This window comes from Balaenoptera musculus, chromosome 2 (genome assembly GCF_009873245.2).
Source record: "Balaenoptera musculus isolate JJ_BM4_2016_0621 chromosome 2, mBalMus1.pri.v3, whole genome shotgun sequence".
NCBI classification, from domain to species: Eukaryota; Metazoa; Chordata; class Mammalia; order Artiodactyla; family Balaenopteridae; genus Balaenoptera; species Balaenoptera musculus.
The window spans coordinates 147,978,196-147,995,084 of record NC_045786.1 but is presented as its reverse complement, the minus strand read 5'-3'; the positions used below and the strand labels follow the sequence as shown (position 1 = coordinate 147,995,084).

The 16,889-nt window shown below is 52.4% G+C and overlaps 2 protein-coding genes across 8 annotated transcripts in view; one reads left to right on the top strand and one right to left on the bottom strand.

Annotated features, from left to right (window-relative positions):
- The window catches only part of LTBP2 (latent transforming growth factor beta binding protein 2), a 100,499-nt gene extending 88,227 nt beyond the window's left edge, over positions 1-12,272 (top strand). For 2 of the 6 annotated variants that reach the window (XM_036843387.1, XM_036843385.1), the window contains 15 exons: positions 83-208; positions 1,554-1,676; positions 1,762-1,905; positions 2,294-2,416; positions 3,080-3,211; positions 3,486-3,611; positions 4,197-4,340; positions 5,209-5,400; positions 5,528-5,611; positions 6,318-6,446; positions 6,722-6,859; positions 6,955-7,122; positions 7,429-7,710; positions 8,713-8,862; positions 9,312-12,272. In XM_036843387.1, coding sequence (XP_036699282.1) covers positions 83-208; positions 1,554-1,676; positions 1,762-1,905; positions 2,294-2,416; positions 3,080-3,211; positions 3,486-3,611; positions 4,197-4,340; positions 5,209-5,400; positions 5,528-5,611; positions 6,318-6,446; positions 6,722-6,859; positions 6,955-7,122; positions 7,429-7,710; positions 8,713-8,862; positions 9,312-9,457 — 2,207 coding nt within the window. In that variant the 3' untranslated portion in view covers positions 9,458-12,272. The remainder of the gene's footprint in view (positions 1-82; positions 209-1,553; positions 1,677-1,761; positions 1,906-2,293; positions 2,417-3,079; positions 3,212-3,485; positions 3,612-4,196; positions 4,341-5,208; positions 5,401-5,527; positions 5,612-6,317; positions 6,447-6,721; positions 6,860-6,954; positions 7,123-7,428; positions 7,711-8,712; positions 8,863-9,311) is intronic. The other 4 variants (XM_036843390.1, XM_036843389.1, XM_036843386.1 and 1 more) reach the window with 3 other exon arrangements.
- ISCA2 (iron-sulfur cluster assembly 2) lies at positions 10,652-16,727 on the bottom strand. 2 transcript variants are annotated; one of them, XM_036843391.1, is made up of 4 exons: positions 16,587-16,727; positions 16,268-16,373; positions 16,029-16,144; positions 10,652-15,581 (listed from the first exon to the last, which is right to left on the bottom strand). In XM_036843391.1, the coding sequence occupies exons 1-4, from the start codon at positions 16,643-16,645 to the stop codon at positions 15,407-15,409; spliced, it is 456 nt and encodes a 151-aa protein (XP_036699286.1). In that variant the 5' UTR covers positions 16,646-16,727; the 3' UTR covers positions 10,652-15,406. The 2 variants fall into 2 exon arrangements, with proteins under 2 accessions (XP_036699286.1, XP_036699287.1); XM_036843392.1 differs by having other exon boundaries at positions 16,268-16,370; positions 16,587-16,685.
- Positions 16,728-16,889: the final 162 nt, after the last annotated feature.

Genomic DNA, 16,889 nt, shown 5'->3' with positions numbered 1-16,889 from the left:
CCACTCCCGCCCCACTGGTCTCTGGCTAGCCTGGCGTGTCTGTCCTGCAGAGCCCCACACAGAGCTCAATGGCCTGTTTCAGATGTTGACGAGTGTGCCAGCCGGGCCTCGTGCCCCGCGGGCCTCTGCCTCAACACGGAGGGCTCCTTCACCTGCTCGGCCTGCGAGAGTGGGTACTGGGTGAACGAGGACGGCACCGCCTGCGAAGGTAACACGGGGGAGGGGGGTTGGCAGAGAGGGACCGAGAACACAGGCCCTCTTACCTCTCAAAGAACACTCCATTTGTCCCCCAGCTTGGGGCTGATGCTGAGGGTCTCCAGGCTAGGCTAGAGGACCCTGTGAATGGACTTGGCCCCAGGGACGGCTTCTATTTCCTCCTCCATGAGGACGGGAGGAAAAGAGAGTCACGGAGGCAAGAGGGAAGCTGATGGCAGAGCTGCCCCGGGAGCATCCTGGGGAGAGGGTACTGGGGTTGCCCTACAGAAGGCCCACAGCCAGGGCCTCCCCTTCCCCAGGAACCCCCAGAAAGTCCTACAAGCTCAGAGAGGGAACCAGAGGCGTGGGGTGGTTCCTGCCTCACCAGGTGGAGGGAGGCCTCCTAGGCCCCCGGGTGACTGGCTGGCTGTCTGCCCCAGACCTAGACGAGTGTGCCCTTCTGGGAGTCTGCCCCTCGGGAGTCTGCACCAACACTGCCGGCTCCTTCTCCTGCAGGGGCTGCGAGCGGGGCGCCCTGGGCCGCACCTGTGAAGTGAGAGGACCCCCCTGGGGGAGAAGAGCGCAGACGGGGAGCGGGAGACTAACCCATCACCCTTAGCGAAGGGCGCTCACCTCAGATGGTGGGCCAGCTGGGGACACCTATTCTTGCCCCTCGCCCAACAGTAGTCGGAAAGGCGACTGCAGATCTGGGTCTAGGGGACCACTGAGCCACTGGATCACAAGCTTCAGCGCATGTCAGAATCGCTGGGGGAGTTTGTTCAACAGGCAGCTCCCCGGGGCCTTGCCCCAGACCTACTAAATCCACCTCTGTTGGGGGCCCTTGGGATCTGTCATCTAACAAGGTCCTCAAGGGTTCCTTGTAAGGGTGGGTGCTGGGACCATATTCTGAAAAACCTTAGCCTGTACCAGGCAATCTGTAGGCCAATTTAAATAATCTAGTTTCTGTTACCTTCTCAGGTTCTCTGTATCTGCTTCCTCGGCTTATTTCTCATTTGCCTTCCCACTGTTTCTCAGTGAAATCTCAGCCACGATGAGGGCAGTGGGGTTCGGCCACCCTAGGCCAGGGTTGCTGGGAGAGGCCAAGTGTCCCCAAGGTGGGCACTGTGTGAGCTGCCAGAGGCAGGGGGAGCTGGGACAGAAGGAGGGAGCTGCAGTCATCCTGCTCCCCAAAGGCTCCCTCGCCAGCTTCTCCCAGCTGTGCTGCTTTACAAGGGAACGATGCCCCTATGGGTCCAGTCTCCTCAGGCAGGTGCCAGGTCCTCTGGAGACCTGCCCGTTGGCTCCTGCCCTTGGGAGGTGCTGCCATTGGCTGCCCCCCTCCCTGTGTGACCCTGCAGATGTGGATGAGTGTGAAGACCCCCAGAGCAGCTGCCTGGGAGGCAAGTGCAAGAACACGGCTGGCTCCTACGAGTGCCTCTGTCCCCCGGGCTTCCAGCTGGCCAATGGCACCGTGTGTGAGGGTGAGTGGCTCCGGTCTCCCCACCGGGGACGGGAACGGGGGCAGAGTGCGCAGGGAGGCGGGAGCAACCCCGGGACACAGCACAGCCCATCTTCTCCCTGCAGACGTGGACGAGTGCGTGGGAGAGGAGTACTGCGCACCGCGCGGCGAGTGTCTCAACAGCCACGGCTCCTTTTTCTGTCTCTGCGCCCCCGGCTTTGCCAGCGCAGAGGGGGGCGCCAGCTGCCAGGGTGAGGAGCCAGCAGCAGGGGGCGCTAGAGGCTATCTAGAATACTGAAATAAAATGCTCACGGTCCCACCCAGGATGGGAAGATAGGAGGCTGAGTGATGAGATGGGAGCCAGGTGTCAGGAGGGACTCAGTCTTCCTCCAGGGCCTCTCCATGGTGTCTATGGCAGGTGCCCTCACCCCCTCTCCCCTTGACACAGCCCCAGTTCCAGGGCTCTGCCCCCCAGTCGGGCCTCTGGCTTCCAGCTCTGGACTCTCCCTCGGACCTTCCAGCACTTTCCTACTTCGAGCCACTCCCTGGCCCTCCTATGGGCTCCTCAGGGCCCAGAGGAAGCTGCACAGGGCCCTGGGGACCCATGGCTGGTCCTGCTGACGGATGTCTCTATTCTAGATGTGGACGAGTGTGCAGTCACTGACCGGTGTCTCGGGGGGCAATGTGTCAACACTGAGGGCTCCTTCAACTGTCTGTGCAAGACTGGCTTCCAGCCCTCCCCAGAGAGCGGGGAGTGTGTGGGTAAGGTCTCTGGGGGGAGCAAACGGGGCTCCTCCCCATGTCTGTCCCCTCCACTCTGCCTGCTCCTCAGCTCCCTGGGACCTGGAACCCCAGCTTCCGGGAAGCAGAGAACTTTCCACAGATTAATCATCCAATGCATTTATTGAGCCTCTGCTGACTCAGGGACTGTCTCAGGATGTCCTTGTGCTAGCAGAGTACACAATCTAGTTTTTAAAGCCAAACTGATACAATAGATATTTATTAAACACCACCTGGGTTCAGTGTCTTCTGCTGGAACAAATAGACAGTTATGGACAATCTTGAAATTGACCAAGGGAGGCAGATATGAAGACGACTCTCCATAATACACTTTGGGGAAGCTTTTCTATAAAGAGAAGTAGAAAGTGCTCTGCTGTAGAGAGCAAGGTGTGGGGGACAGGAGTGTCACAGAGGCTGAGAGCTCAGCGCTCTCCTAGATAGCAGAGCGCTCACCTCCTAGACGCTCTGCCCTGCGGGTCAGGGGAAATGATCCTGAACTTGATGTTTGGGGGTTTACATGAGCACAGTAGTTTGGAACAGATCAAGGACCCCAGAGGTTGTGGGGCATGACTTTTTAATGCCAGAGAGGTGGAGCCAGAGTAGTGACCCGGCCACTTCTGTCCCCTCTCATGACTCTGGGGACAGACACTGATGAGTGTGAGGACTTCGGAGACTCGGCGTGTGGGGCCTGGAGGTGTGAGAACAGCCCCGGCTCCTACCGCTGTGTCCCGGGCTGCCAGCCCGGCTACCACGTGGCCCCGACTGGAGACTGCGCTGGTGAGTCGGGAGGGGGTGTCCAGGGTGAGAAGCCTGAGGACACCTATTTTTCATGTATCCAGCTAGAAACTATTTTTTGCAGCTGTTTGAAGTTTGTGTATTTTCCAAACAGCAGTGCTTACACAAAAATTGAAGAGGAATATCAGTGTTAGAGTTTTCCTTTCCTGTATTCAGAAGTTAGCTTTCAGAAATCTTGGTGTTAATAGGCCAAATAAATAAGAATTCCCAGCGAATAGAGAGCACACCCTACACTGTAGCCTCCACTGTCCCACAGACATAGACGAGTGTGCCAACGACACCATGTGTGGGAGCCACGGCTTCTGCGACAACACCGACGGCTCCTTCCGCTGCCTCTGTGACCAGGGCTTCGAGACCTCGCCCTCCGGCTGGGACTGCGTTGGTGAGAAGCCTGTGGGCTAGCCAGCTCTGAGCCAGGGAGGGGAAGGCCCTTGGGCCCTTGATCCCATCACCACAGATCTTGTCTGCCCTGCATAAAGGGGCCCTACGGCCCTCCTCCTGAAATGATCAGGGTCTAACACGGCTCCATAAGAGGTCCTCATAGAGTGGCAAGGGAGGGAGATTTCAGCTCCACCCTACAGGGGCACCTTGGCCAGGTTGGTCAAGGAAGCGAGGCCACCTTCAACCAGCAGGGGAAGCAAGCACACTAGTGAAGTCACCACCCTTCCGCAGAGACCCTAAGGTCTCAAGAGGCACATTTGGGGACCGTGCAGAGGGAGGAACCCTTCCTCTTTGTCCATTTCCGGACTCTTTTCTGCCACCCTTCTCCTTCTTCCTCTTCCTTCCCATGCCCTCTGCTCATCTGTTCCTCCTTCCTGCTAACTCATAGCCACTTCCACTCTTGCCCCAAGGCCTAGCCTGTTTCTTTGGGGGGGATGAGACAAGGATCTGCCCGCTGGGCCTGAGGCCGGGGCAGGGGCCTGGGCTGCCTCTCCTCCGCCCACGAGCCCGTCCTCCTGCCTGGCAGACGTGAATGAGTGCGAGCTCATGCTGGCGGTGTGCGGGGCGGCACTCTGCGAGAACGTGGAGGGCTCCTTCCTGTGCCTCTGCGCCAGCGACCTGGAGGAGTACGACGCTCAGGAGGGGCGCTGCCGACCGCGGATGGCTGGAGGTGAGCCCCGGACCCCACCCCGTCGCTGCGCACCACCACTCCATGGCTCACAGAGCGCTTCCACTGCTCCAGCTCTTGAGAGGGACCTGGGCCGGGCCGGGCTGCAGCGCAGGGATGGAGCGCCGAGGGGTGGGGAGTCTGAGAGTGGGGTGCCGAGTCTGCTCCAGGCCAGGGAACTTCCAGGAGGCTGCAGGGTTGTGATGACCCTACAGGAGGCTCAAGAAGCTATAGTGCCAACTTAGGGGGGCCGCAGGGATCTCAGATTGAGCCTTGGAGGGACCCTCAATCCAACCCCGAGGAGCTCTTGGCCGAGGGAGACTCTGAAGCTGAGCTAAGCTCGACTCTCCCCGTCCCACTCCACCGAGAGCTGCTGCTGGGTTCAACCTCTCAGCCCCGGCTGGACTAGGGCTCAGCTGGACTTCTCTGACTTGGGAAAAGCAAGCAGGACTCAGGACAAGGGAGGGTGGGAGGGGCAGGGGTACAGTGTGAAGCAGAGGAATGGGCAGAGAGGGCTGCCCATACGGTATGCCAGGGACTGGGGGCGCCCCACTGCAGTGGAGGGAGGCAGGATGGTACGCTGGAAGGAGCGGGGGTTTGGCACCAGAGGAACGGGGGTCAACTCTCTGCTAAGCCACTAGGCGGCTGTGGCAAGTCACCTAGCTTCTCGAAGCCTCGGCTGCCTCTTCTACGACAGAGGGCTGAGGGTAAGCTCTCCGTAAGGGTGTGAAGAGCATCAGGCGAGATGAGGGAAGCATTTCGCACACTGTAAAGCGCTACATAAATGGTTAGCTTTTAAAATAAATTCAAAGGCTAGGGTGCCCCAGGGGGCCATGAACAGACAATAATAAGGGGCTTCTATCGCGAATAGGCCAGAGGATCCCTGAGGCCCCGCCAGGGGAACAGCCCCCAGGCCCCATCCGCATGGGATGCTACTCTGGGCAAAAGGGCCAGCCGCCCTGCTCCAGCCTTCTGGGCCGGAACACCACGCAGGCCGAGTGCTGCTGCACCCAGGGCACCGGCTGGGGAGATGCCTGTGAGCTGTGCCCAGCCGAGGACTCAGGTAAGGCCCCCAGGGGTCCCAAATCCTCTCAGGGGCAGCTCTGCAGGGTGACACTGAAAGAAGGGGGGAGAGGAAGGGGGGGTGGCAGAACCCTTCTCCCTCTGAGCTTGGATGCCTCCCTGCACAGTCGAATTCAGCGAGATCTGCCCTAGTGGGAAAGGCTACATCCCTGTGGAAGGAGCCTGGATGTTTGGACAGACCACGTACACAGGTAACCTCCCTACAGACCCTCCTTCCCAAACGCCACTCACCTGACTAGGCCCGGCCTGGTCCTCCAGGAAGCCCCCAGGGAAGCTCTGCATGCAGTCCCTGCCTCTCAGGGCGCTTCCAACGTTCCTGTCCCAGGGCTGCAGATATTTAGCTGGAAGTTCTGACCTGAGCTCCTCCTGGAGTGTCTATACAACCCCACTTCGGTTTCTCTGCTCACTCGAGGCTGAACCCTCCAAGGAACAAACTATGATGCCTTGACTAACCCAGTCACAGGGCACAGGGACACAGGCCGGAGGCAGCTGCTGGTCTCCCTGGCGCCACTTACGAAGCCCGAAACTTTGGGGAACTCACACTCAGAAAGGGTGGGTCAGGTGTGGGCTCACACCTGAAACTGCAAAAGGAAATAACAGAAACGGAAGTAGTTCCCCTTGAATGCTTGCTACGTGCCAAGCGCCGTTTTAAGCACCTTACGTGTATTAACCTTTTAATCCTCATAATAACTCTAAGAGTTTAAGTAGTGGTATCCATATTTTCTAGGTAGGAAACTGAGGCAAGGAGAACTTAAGCAATTTGCCCGAAGTCACCCACCTGGCAAGTGGCAAGGCCGGGATTCGACCCCAGCCAGTCCGGCTTTGGAACCCCTAGTCCTAAGAACTGCCCCATCCTGCTTCTCGCCTTCCCCTCGCCTCAGCTCTGCCCTCCCACAGATGCCGACGAGTGTGTGATGTTTGGGCCCGGTCTCTGCCAGAACGGCCGGTGCCTCAACACGGTGCCTGGCTACATCTGCCTGTGCGATCCTGGCTACCACTACGATGCTGCCCACAGGAAGTGTGAGGGTGAGACACCTGCCACCCCTCCCCCCCGGGGCCCAGAGCTGAACGCTCACCCACCCCTGCCAGCCAGCCCAACTCTTGCTGGGAGTTCCACTTCCCGGGGAAGACACCCGCCACAGCGGGCAGGTCTGAGGTGAGGGAACCTACTGGAAAGGCATCCCTGGGAAGGGGGTGAGGAGGGGACGCAGTTACAAGAAAACCCCCTTCCCTGAAGGTGGCCTGTGGGCAGGCCACGTTGGCACTGCCCCCGACCTTCCTCCCATCTCCCTGCCTCCCAGATCACGACGAGTGCCAGGACATGGCCTGTGAGAATGGCGGGTGTATGAACACGGAAGGCTCTTTCCACTGCTTCTGCAGCCCGCCCCTCACCCTGGACCTCAGCCAGCAGCGTTGCGTGAACAGCACCAGCGGTGCGGGTCAGTGGGGGGGGGGCCATGGGGCGGTGGGGCAGCAGGGGGAGCGGACCTGGGCTGGGGGGGGTCTCACATGCCTCCGTGCCCTGTGCCACCAGAGGACCTGCCTGACCATGACATCCACACGGACATCTGCTGGAAAAAAGTCACCAATTACGTGTGCAGCCATCCCCTGCACGGGCGCCACACCACCTACACTGAGTGCTGCTGCCAGGACGGCGAGGCCTGGAGCCAGCAGTGTGCTCTGTGCCCCCCCAGGAGCTCTGGTGAGAAGGGCGGCCTGTGCCTGAAGAAGGGAAGCGGGGACACCTGCAGAGCTGGGCGGGGCCCCAGGGTAGGGGATGTCCTCACCTTGGAAGGGTGGATTTAGAACGGAGTAGGGCAAGTCAAGGCCCGTCTTCTGTCCCTGTTGTTTGGGGACAGAGCGGGGCAGGGAGTGGCGGGGGAGAGGACGGCAGTCCCAGCACGCTCCCTCTCTCCGTGGGGTGGTGAGCGTGAGCTGGGGAAACAGCACTCCAGGCTTCAGCTACCAGGAGCCAGGCCCAGCTTCCTCTCTCCCTCCTCCCTGACAGAGGTCTACGCTCAGCTGTGCAACGTGGCCCGCATTGAAGCGGAGCGGGAGGCCGGGGTCCACTTCCGGCCCGGCTATGAGTATGGCCCGGGGCCCGAGGACCTGCACTACAGCCTCTATGGCCCAGACGGGGTCCCCTTCTACAACTACCTGGGCCCCGAGGACACCATCCCTGAGCCGCTCTTCCCCAACATAGCCAGCCGCCCAGGGGACCGCACACCGGTCCTTGAGCCTCCCCTGCAGCCCTCAGAACTCCAGCCCCACTACGTGGCCAGCCATCCAGGTCTGTGTTGCTGCAAAAATGGGGAAGAGGTGGGCTCTGAAGCTGTTTCACTTCCATCTCCTCCATGTGCTCATCACTGTCAGCAGGGTGAGGACAGGGAAGGGAAAAGACCACCAAGGCCCCCTCACGGGTCAGTCAAGGGAAAACTCCAAACGCCCGGGTCACACACTAACACCTCCCTCTGACGGACTAGCACAGGGGACACACAGAGGTACAGGGCATCATCCTAACCTCAAAAGCTGCCTGTGGGAGTTGAAGAGGGGGACAGTAGCACGTCCCGCCACGCCGCTTACAGTACGCAGGATACCCTGCTCTACAGGTTCACACTCGTGACCTGAAATGGGAATCAAGGATTTCTAATCACTTTAAAGGTCCACTGTGGTGACCCAGTTTGTAAGTGGCAATGACCCTAGCACTCAGGACTTGGATTCTAATGAGGAAGTCGGGCCTGGCATCTGTGCAGTGGACGCGGTACCTGCCACGGGGACAGCCACTGCATCAGACTGATCAAAACTGCACTGAGATTAGGGACAGGGTCTTTTCCAGGGGAGGGGGGGTTGCTTAGAGAAAGAAGAGGGTTAGGCAGATCTTGGAGGAGTTTTGCTTTGTGGTGAGTGAGGGTAATTCCCTTTTGCTACCAATCGTGTCCGCCCCAAAAAAACTATGTAAAGATTTTAACAAAATACCCTGCCGCCAACCACAACAAAATCAAAACTGTACAGGGACACCCAAGCGCTCAGGAGCCCTGGCGTTGTGAAAGCAGTGAGTCCCAACCTCCCCAGAGCCCTCATTTAAAGTAAGCGTGTCTCCCCATCTAAAAGGACACGTACTTATTTTTAAGAGTATTGCTTTTTGTCTCAGCATCTTTCTGTGAGAGTGTTATGATCCTCCCCACCCCGACCCCAGGAGTTCATTAGGGGAAACCCTCTGAGCGGAGGGCGAGGGCCCCGGGGTGGAGTACAAGGCCTTAGACCCCTTCTCTCTCTGACTCCCTCCTACCAGAGCACCAGGCCGGCTTTGAAGGGCTTCAGGCAGAGGAGTGCGGCATCCTGAACGGCTGTGAGAACGGCCGCTGTGTGCGCGTGCAGGAGGGTTACACCTGTGACTGCTTCGAGGGCTTCCAGCTGGACATGGCCAACATGGCCTGTGTGGGTAGGTTTGGAATCACAGAGGCAACGCCCAGGGAGCAGGACGGCCCTGCTGGCTCCAAGGGGAAAAGTCAGACTGGCCCACTGCTCACTGAGGGTACAGGACTGAGCCTAGCTGGGAGATCCACTGCTGCCCCCTAGCAGGCCTGCCGGGATCCAGGCCGAGCGGTGAGAGCTCCAAAGGTCTACGCTGTGTTTAGAAAGCCCTTTCCATGGAGGTTCCCAGATAGAAGAAAGGCAGGGACAAGACAGCATGGTCACAGTATGGGCTCACTATCACCGGCTTTGTGTCCGTGAGTTGCTTCCTTTGGGGCAGTGACTTTACTCTCCGGCCGCCACATCTAGGATTCCACTGCAGGGCAGGGGTCAGGGCTTAGTGGCCAGAGGGACAGAGGCAGCAGGCTGGAGGCATGTGGGCTCCCTACAGCTCTCTCTTCCCTCTCCTCCTCTTAGATGTGAATGAATGTGATGACTTGAACGGGCCTGCAGCACTCTGTGTCCATGGTCACTGCGAGAACACGGAGGGCTCCTACCGCTGCCACTGCCCCCCAGGTTATGTTGCCGAGGCAGGACCCCCACACTGCACCGCCAAGGAGTAGCAGCGAGGGGTCAGTGCAGGCAGTTACCTGGAAATGGGCCCTGGCCACAGGCGGGGCCTTGAGGAAGCTTTCCTAGTTGGGGAGACGACATGAAGACACCGGGCAGCAGGCCCTGCAGCCAGCTCCCAGCCAGCCTCACCTGCTTTTCATCTCCCCCAGCTTCGGCTCTGGCTGTGAGCTTCTGTCACCAACTCCACACCGCCATGCCCTTGCTTGGCTCAAACACCACCAAATGCTTTAATGCTTCAACCACTGGCCGTGAGGCCCAGTCTGCCATCTGTCCTGGCCTTGCTATGGTATGCTTACCAAAGGATGGCCCTGAACCAGCTCCTCAAGCTGTGCAAACATGCAAGGTCCTTCGGCCTCACACTGCACACACCCTTTTCCAGCCATGATCCACGTATCATCCTGATGATTCCACACCTGGATCAGAGGCTATTATCTGCCCTGGGATGGTCCTTCAGAATCTATCAAGCCGAAAAGGATTGGGGGGAGTTTGGGGAGTGACTCCAATGCCTCCTCCCAAGAACCATCACCACCACTCAGCCAATCTGGTCTGGGCCAGTTGTGCCACATCTCCACCCTGTTGCCAGTTCTGTGGCCCCGGGGAAGGGCAGAAGATCCCCTCATCTCAGAGAAGCAAGACTGATACTATATTGCTAGTAAGAGACACAGATGAAGGGGAGCAAGGAGCCTGAGAAAGCAGCAAAAAGGCAATGTAAAAAAATATGGGGAGTTGATTAAAAAAGGGGGAGCCAGGGCTTTATACAAGTCTAAAGAAAATATTCAGTAGCTTCAGGTAAATAAACATTCAGAATCTACCCAGCAATAGCTCCTGTACACCACAGCAGGGGCTGCCACAAAGCAGGGTGCCCACCTCCGAAGACCTCTGTTAAATACATACTGCTTCTTACAGGAAGCAAATCTCTCCTGGGCTCTCCTTTTGTGGACACCAGTTTGATGTGCTAAAAATAAAGAGGTCTATTTTCTAGTTTATGAAATACAGTGTAATCTTGTTTAGGGGAAGCGAGATTTCCTATGTTGTTTCTTCTCTCTACTCAGAGGCCTGTCCTCTTGCCCTTCATAAAACGGCTGGCTGGCATCCCACTGAGTTTACAAGTAGAGACTCACTCCAACCTTGGCTAGCTGGGAGTTTAAAACCACGGTGGAATAAAGAAATGTACATCTGGGCTCTTCTGTTTTTGTTTTTATTTCATATTAAACCAAATTTATAAACCAAATTTCTTGGCTGAGTCTAAATGTTAGAGATGAGGCTGTGCTACCCCCTCGCCAGCTCTGCCGACAGCCTATGACTGGGTTCCGATATCCAATAGGAAAAGGTTCTTTCCTCTTCCAAGACAAAGAAAGCTCTGACTTTGCATTTCTCTGATGAATGGCAATGTAAATGAACAAGGCTCTGTGCGCCTGAAGACACGGAGATGAATGCTCTTTTCTTAATCTGTCCTGTCCTACCTGCTGCTCTGTCAGCCATCACAAAATAACTTATTGAATGCTTGCTATGTGCCAGGCCTGTGTTGAATGCTGTACACAAATTTCATTTAATCATCCAACAATCCTACTTACTATTTTTATTCCCAATTTACAGATGAGGAACTTGGACTTACAAAGCTTAAATAATTTGTTCTAGGTCACTATACTAGTTGAGATGTTCTCAGCAGACAAAAATATATAGTTCTTAAACATATGAAAATATTCTGACCTTCATTCATAATAAAAAGAAATACAAGTTAAAACTACACTGAGACACTTTTTTAAACTGTCAGATTGGCAAAGATTTAAGTTTGTTAAAACTCCTAGTTGGCAAGCACCTGGGGAAAGAGGTACTCACGTACATAGCTGACAGGAGTATATATTGACAAAACTTCTGAAGAGGATAATACGGCAATGTCTTTCAAAATTATAAAAGCACTTACTCTTCAAATCAGTAGTTCCACTTCTCGGAATTTAACCTTCAGATATATTCTCACCAAATGTAAACTGACATATGTAAGAGGTTATTTATTATAGCATTATTTGTAATAGCAAAAGGTTAGAAGCAATTAATTGCTATGGAGCCCTAATAAGAAAAAAAAAAGTGTCTCTAAATGCCTGGGTAAGATTTCCAAAATAGATTAAAGGAAAAAGGAAGGTTATACAACAAAGTGAAGCCTACGCTGCTATTGCTATTTGTCTAAAACAGAGGGGGAAAAGAATTGGATATCTGCTAACCTCATCCTTGCCACTCCACCTCACACGCCATATTTCAGAGAACTCACCATTCCTCAATATAGCCTTCGGGCACTGCACTTTCTTAAATGCTGTCCCCACTGCTCCTCCTCTCACCCCTCACCTTCCTGTTCGCCCTTCCCAAGATATTTCATGCATTACACATACTTCCTTGTAGTAGAAACACAAATGGCACACTGTGCATGCTGTTCTGCACTTTTTTTACTTAATACATACTTGCACATAAATGGCTGTCTCATTCTATTTTATAACTGTATACTTCTCCATTGAACGGATAAATCATAATTTATTTAATCAGTCCCCTATTAATAGATATTTCCATTGTTTCCTAACTTTTGCTATTAAAAATCATGGTGTAATGAACATTCTTGTGCATATGTTATTTCACATTGTATCTACGGAATTGTACCTGTGGGCTAAATTCTTAGAAACAAGGGTAGTTGATGGGGAGGGCAACAGAGTGGATGGGCACAGGATTGGGAGACTTTTCACTGTATTCCCTTTTGTGTCTTTTTGAATTTTGTACCATATGTCTTACCTATTCAAAAATAAAATATTTTTAAATACAGCTGCTGGACATAGACTGCTTAAATGCTCCCTCTCTTTATATACTTATCTGACTATATTTTACAATTAAAGCCAGATGCTAATTATTTCAAAACTTCTTAAAGCAAACTTCCTTTAAACAGCCCTGCGGCATTTCTGTGGAGAAATGGCAAACAAGGATTTTAAAAGAGCAATCATAAACATCAATGCAAGATATCTAGAAAAGTAGAGGAGTTTCCTGCTTCTGAGACAAACATGCAAGGCCATGATAATGTTGCAAGGGACAGTGTTAGGCTCTGCCCACTGCAGGGTGTCAGTTCAGGGCCAGAGTTCACGGGAGGGCTACCCCATGACAGTCAGTGCTGCCCACTTCTCTGTATAGGATGCTCCTGCCAAATGTCGACCCTCTGCTCACGCTTTATGACAAAAGACCAAAAGAATGGGGCGCAATTCTCAGAAGAAAAGTTAGAGAAAGAAGAGTATCTTCTTGGACACCTACCTTAGTAGTCCTTCCCAATCTCTTACTTCTGAATCCCTTGTAACTGGTCAACATTCCCAAAGAAACTAAGGGTGGGTGGGACACCTATAGTTTATATACCACTGGTCACTATCAATCATGTAACTGAAGAGTATGATTCCGCAACAAGGAAAGATCTGGATGTTGACCGAGAAGCCCCCTCTTTTGAGCCGACAACATAAAGATTCACACATAAAGCAGAGGGAGGGCTCCTGTGCCTTCAGTTCTTACACAATTATGTTTGGCTATGGCAATGGTGGGGCATGTTGCCCCAGGCAGTCACTAGCTTATGAAGTTAAATAAAACCAATTCTGCAATAAATAGCGTCTTGATAACCTCCTCTCAAAGTAATAGGGAGGCAAAAAAAATCTTCCAGCTGATACTGGAAGAGTACAACATTTTCCTAAATGAACTGCACAGTGTGGAAAATTTGTGAAAACGTCTGCTGGCTTTTACGGCCTGCCAGGAAGAGGGCATCTGGTCAGAAGAGCCTGCAGAAGATCTTAAACCTATTTCACCACCACTTACTATTATTCCAAGCCAACTGCCCTGTCCCCTTGATGCTATCAACTTCCCCTGCCCTGTGTTCTTAAAATTTCTACATTGCCCTCCTCCAATGGGGACCTCTTGTCACCACCTCAGGTTTCCCTATGAAGCTTTTCCAGTGTGATAAGGTGATTCCTCCCTAACCCACCCTTTGGAAACACAAAATTCCAATTATTCCGTTAATAGGAGGTATTTACACATGGTCAATCAAAGAGACCCTGTTCCTGCCTAACTGACCACTGGAATTTAATTGTTTATTGAACAACTAAAGCTATTATGCCTGTGCTAAGACCACCAAATAAATAAATAACCCACAAAAATATCATGGAAGAAGAGGTTTAACACCTCAAATTAACAAAATCTCCTTCTAAGGAGGATGAAAGGACTTAGTCTGAGCTGAAAATCTTATTAGGCCCAGGTATTGGCAGCAACTTTCAATGGCTTAGCAAAGTTACACACAGACACTTCCACAGTATGCTGCTTTCTGCCCCCTTCCATGGATATCTGCTAAAAAAAACTGCTCAGGTTTCTGACTGTCCCCTTCTTTCATCTTTGTACACACTGCACACACGATAGGTTTGTCTTCTCTAAGTCCTAGGTTTTCCCATATTGAAAATGTAAGTATGAAGTTTCTGTCTCAGATATTTTGTCTCTAAATTCTGTATTTCTATTTTTCTAATGGTAAATTCTTTATTGAATGACCTTAATTCCAATCCAGTCTATAAAAGTTTCAGTCCAGTCCAGAAATACAAGATTTGCTGACATGAGCTTTTAGGCTCTCGAGGAAAAGATGGGTTTAACCAATAATCCTTACAGAATCAACTTGGTTGTGGTTTCCCCAGCATTAGCATTCATTAATCATTTGTCATGGTGGTGGTGGTGTTTTTATCTTGTTTTAGTTGTCTGCCCATGCAGTTCTGGCTGCCCCAGCTCCGTCACACACAAACCACGATTATTTCTAGCTCTTTAGCCTATTTAAGTGCTATACCAAACAAGTACTTTAAAATTCATTGGAATTTGTGGCTAAAAAGCTCTTCTTTCAGTGACTCTAAAGTAAGATTCCCAAGTTTAACAAATAAATATACAGGATACCCAGTTAAATTTGAATCTCAGATAAACAACAAATAATTTCTAGTATGCAGAGACACACTTATACTAAAAATTATTTGCTATTTATCTGAAATTCATATTTAAATGGGCATCCTGCATTTTATCTGGTAGTCCAAACTAAAAAAAAAAAAAAAAAAAAAAAAAAATCCCCAAGTATCTATTATCTATGCCAAGAAAGGGCATTCCTGCTATGCAATGAGACCAGAAACATTTTACACCATAAGGTAAGTGAAGCAACATATTCTAAAAAGATTCAGTCACTAAAAGATCAAAGAAGCTTAAAATGTCTGTGTGAATATGGAGTATGGAGGTTATTTGTCAAACAATTCAAGCATCAGTGAGGTTTAGGTCCAAGTTTTCTGGGTGATGGGCAATTGGTTTTGTGAATCTAGCAGATTCATGAATATGAGAGGAAAATGTATCTGCTGTAACAAATGGGAAGCAGAGAATGGGCTGCATAGAAAATAAGGGTAAGTCAACTAGCACATTCAGGAAGGATGAGATGAAAAAGATAACATTTCATTTGCCTTTTTCATCCTCTCTGGCCTAGTAACCAGTGTTCAACCTACCCAATCTGTGACCCTGATCCACAACACAAGTAATTAAGGACTTTCTTTAAAATGAAGCTTTTGTACATAGCTATACACATATGTACAAGTAGCTCTGAAGGCCAGAGAATTCCAAATTCTGGAACTTTGGAGGCTCTACAGATGATACTGGTTTCAACAAGTTACTAAATCTTAGGTAATATGCTAAGTCTTAGCATCTACAGGCTTGGCCTTACAACTGTGTGGGAGAAATTAACTCAAGAGTAAAAGCTTCACATTCTGAAAATAAATAGTGGTGAAACACAGCATTCCTGGATTGAGGGAAATCAAATTGTGAGAGGGACATGATTGGAAGGAAACCTCTAGAATTCTTCTAATCCCAGGTTCCTCAAATCCGTAGCAATGATAGTAATCTCTGGGTCACCTGTCATCACATCAAAGTTTGACAGAGAAGGATGACCCACAGGAGCAGCCTTGCTGTGCTTGAGGATTGTTCAACACTTGAAATGAGCTTCGGATCAGTTCTTGGCTGAAGTCCACATGGGCCCCTTTCACGAAGGCCAAGCTATCAGAGTCAACCACCACTCTTGCCCCACCCTGTTCAAATACCCTGAAAAGATGGGAGGAAGGCATTAATGAATATCATACACACCAAAAACATAACTACCCTCTGAGCCCAGAGATGCACATCCTCTGTTTTCTGAAATACAGAGGAAGCTTCCCTTATTACCTCTAACAGGTGCTGATCTTCTTTGAGGCAAAAAGATTCAACGGAATGAATACTAGGAAATGTTTAGAGATTTAAGCCTGGAATCTTTCTAGTCCAGCCTGACCCTCTACCAACTACCCTATGCACCTAGACGGGCCAGTTTTCCTCCTATGATTTAGTTATTTTGAATCAAGACAACAAATCTTCACTGTATCCCCACTGTGTGATAAGGGTGATGTTAAATTATCCTTAGCAAACGTTTTAAATGTGGAATAAAAGTGCACCTTAAACTGAAGACACTTTTATCCCTCCTGCACATTCTCTGGGAACCCACCCCTTTCTCCTTGCCTGTCGTCGGGGTTGATAACTGTATCCAGTGAAAATTTGTATTGGAATCCGGAGCATCCACCTCCCTCCACCTCCAGCCTGAGGAATTCTGACCCTTCGGTGATTTCCAGAAGCCTCTGAAATGCAGGAAGGGGGGGGTCAAGAATGCCAGGCAAGGGGAGAGAGAAAGGTGGGCCACGGGGAGATCCCCCCACTCCCGGCCCTCGCCCGCCACCGCTGCCCCGCGTCCGGCCTCTTACCTGGACGCAGCTGTCGGTGAGGTGGATCTGCCCTTCGCCAGCTTCGGGGCTGGAGGACGACAGTTCCCGAAGCGCCCGAGGTCCGCGGGAGGCCGCGAGGAGCCTGCTGCGCAAGGCGGGAGGGTGAGCCTCGGAGCAGAGAGGCACCTGGCGCCCTCCAGCTGGACAGCCTCAAGCCAAACCTCAAGTCCCTCCAGCTGGACAGCCTCACGCCAAACCTTCACCTCCCCCGCGAGCCTTAGCTTCCCTTTAGTCCTGGAGGCGCAGAACCAAACACCCTTCCCAAGTGCTTTTCTAGGCTTGGTACCTGCCCCCTTACCAGGGAGTGACTGCTCTCAGAGCCGCAGCGGTTAGACACAACCCTCTGACGGCCGCCATTTTCTTCCACAAGCACCGCCCCTCGCATTGTCCCAATCCCCTTCTGCTTCTGGGCCTCGGGAAGCGGGATCCACAGAGACCCCGCCTCTGAGCACACCTATTGGGTGGTGCAGGAGGAGGGGGGATTTGATTGGCTAGAAATGCTCCCATTGCGGAAGCGGGGACTCACCCACAAAGCCCGGACGGAGCATTGGAGAGAGGGGCCGGGCCGGAGGGAGATGGAAGCCGGCTGGCCCGGCAGCAG

What these genes read in the sequence shown, in the direction of transcription:
- ISCA2 (XM_036843391.1), bottom strand. Translation starts at nt 16,645, where the DNA reads ATGGCGGCCGTCAGAGGGTTGTGTCTAACCGCTGCGGCTCTGAGAGCA. An exon ending in CTGAGAGCAGTCACTCCCTG is followed by an intron (nt 16,374 to 16,586) that starts GTAAGGGGGCAG and finishes CGCCTTGCGCAG; the next exon opens with CAGGCTCCTCGCGGCCTCCC. An exon ending in GTTATCAACCCCGACGACAG is followed by an intron (nt 15,582 to 16,028) that starts GCAAGGAGAAAG and finishes CCATCTTTTCAG; the next exon opens with GGTATTTGAACAGGGTGGGG.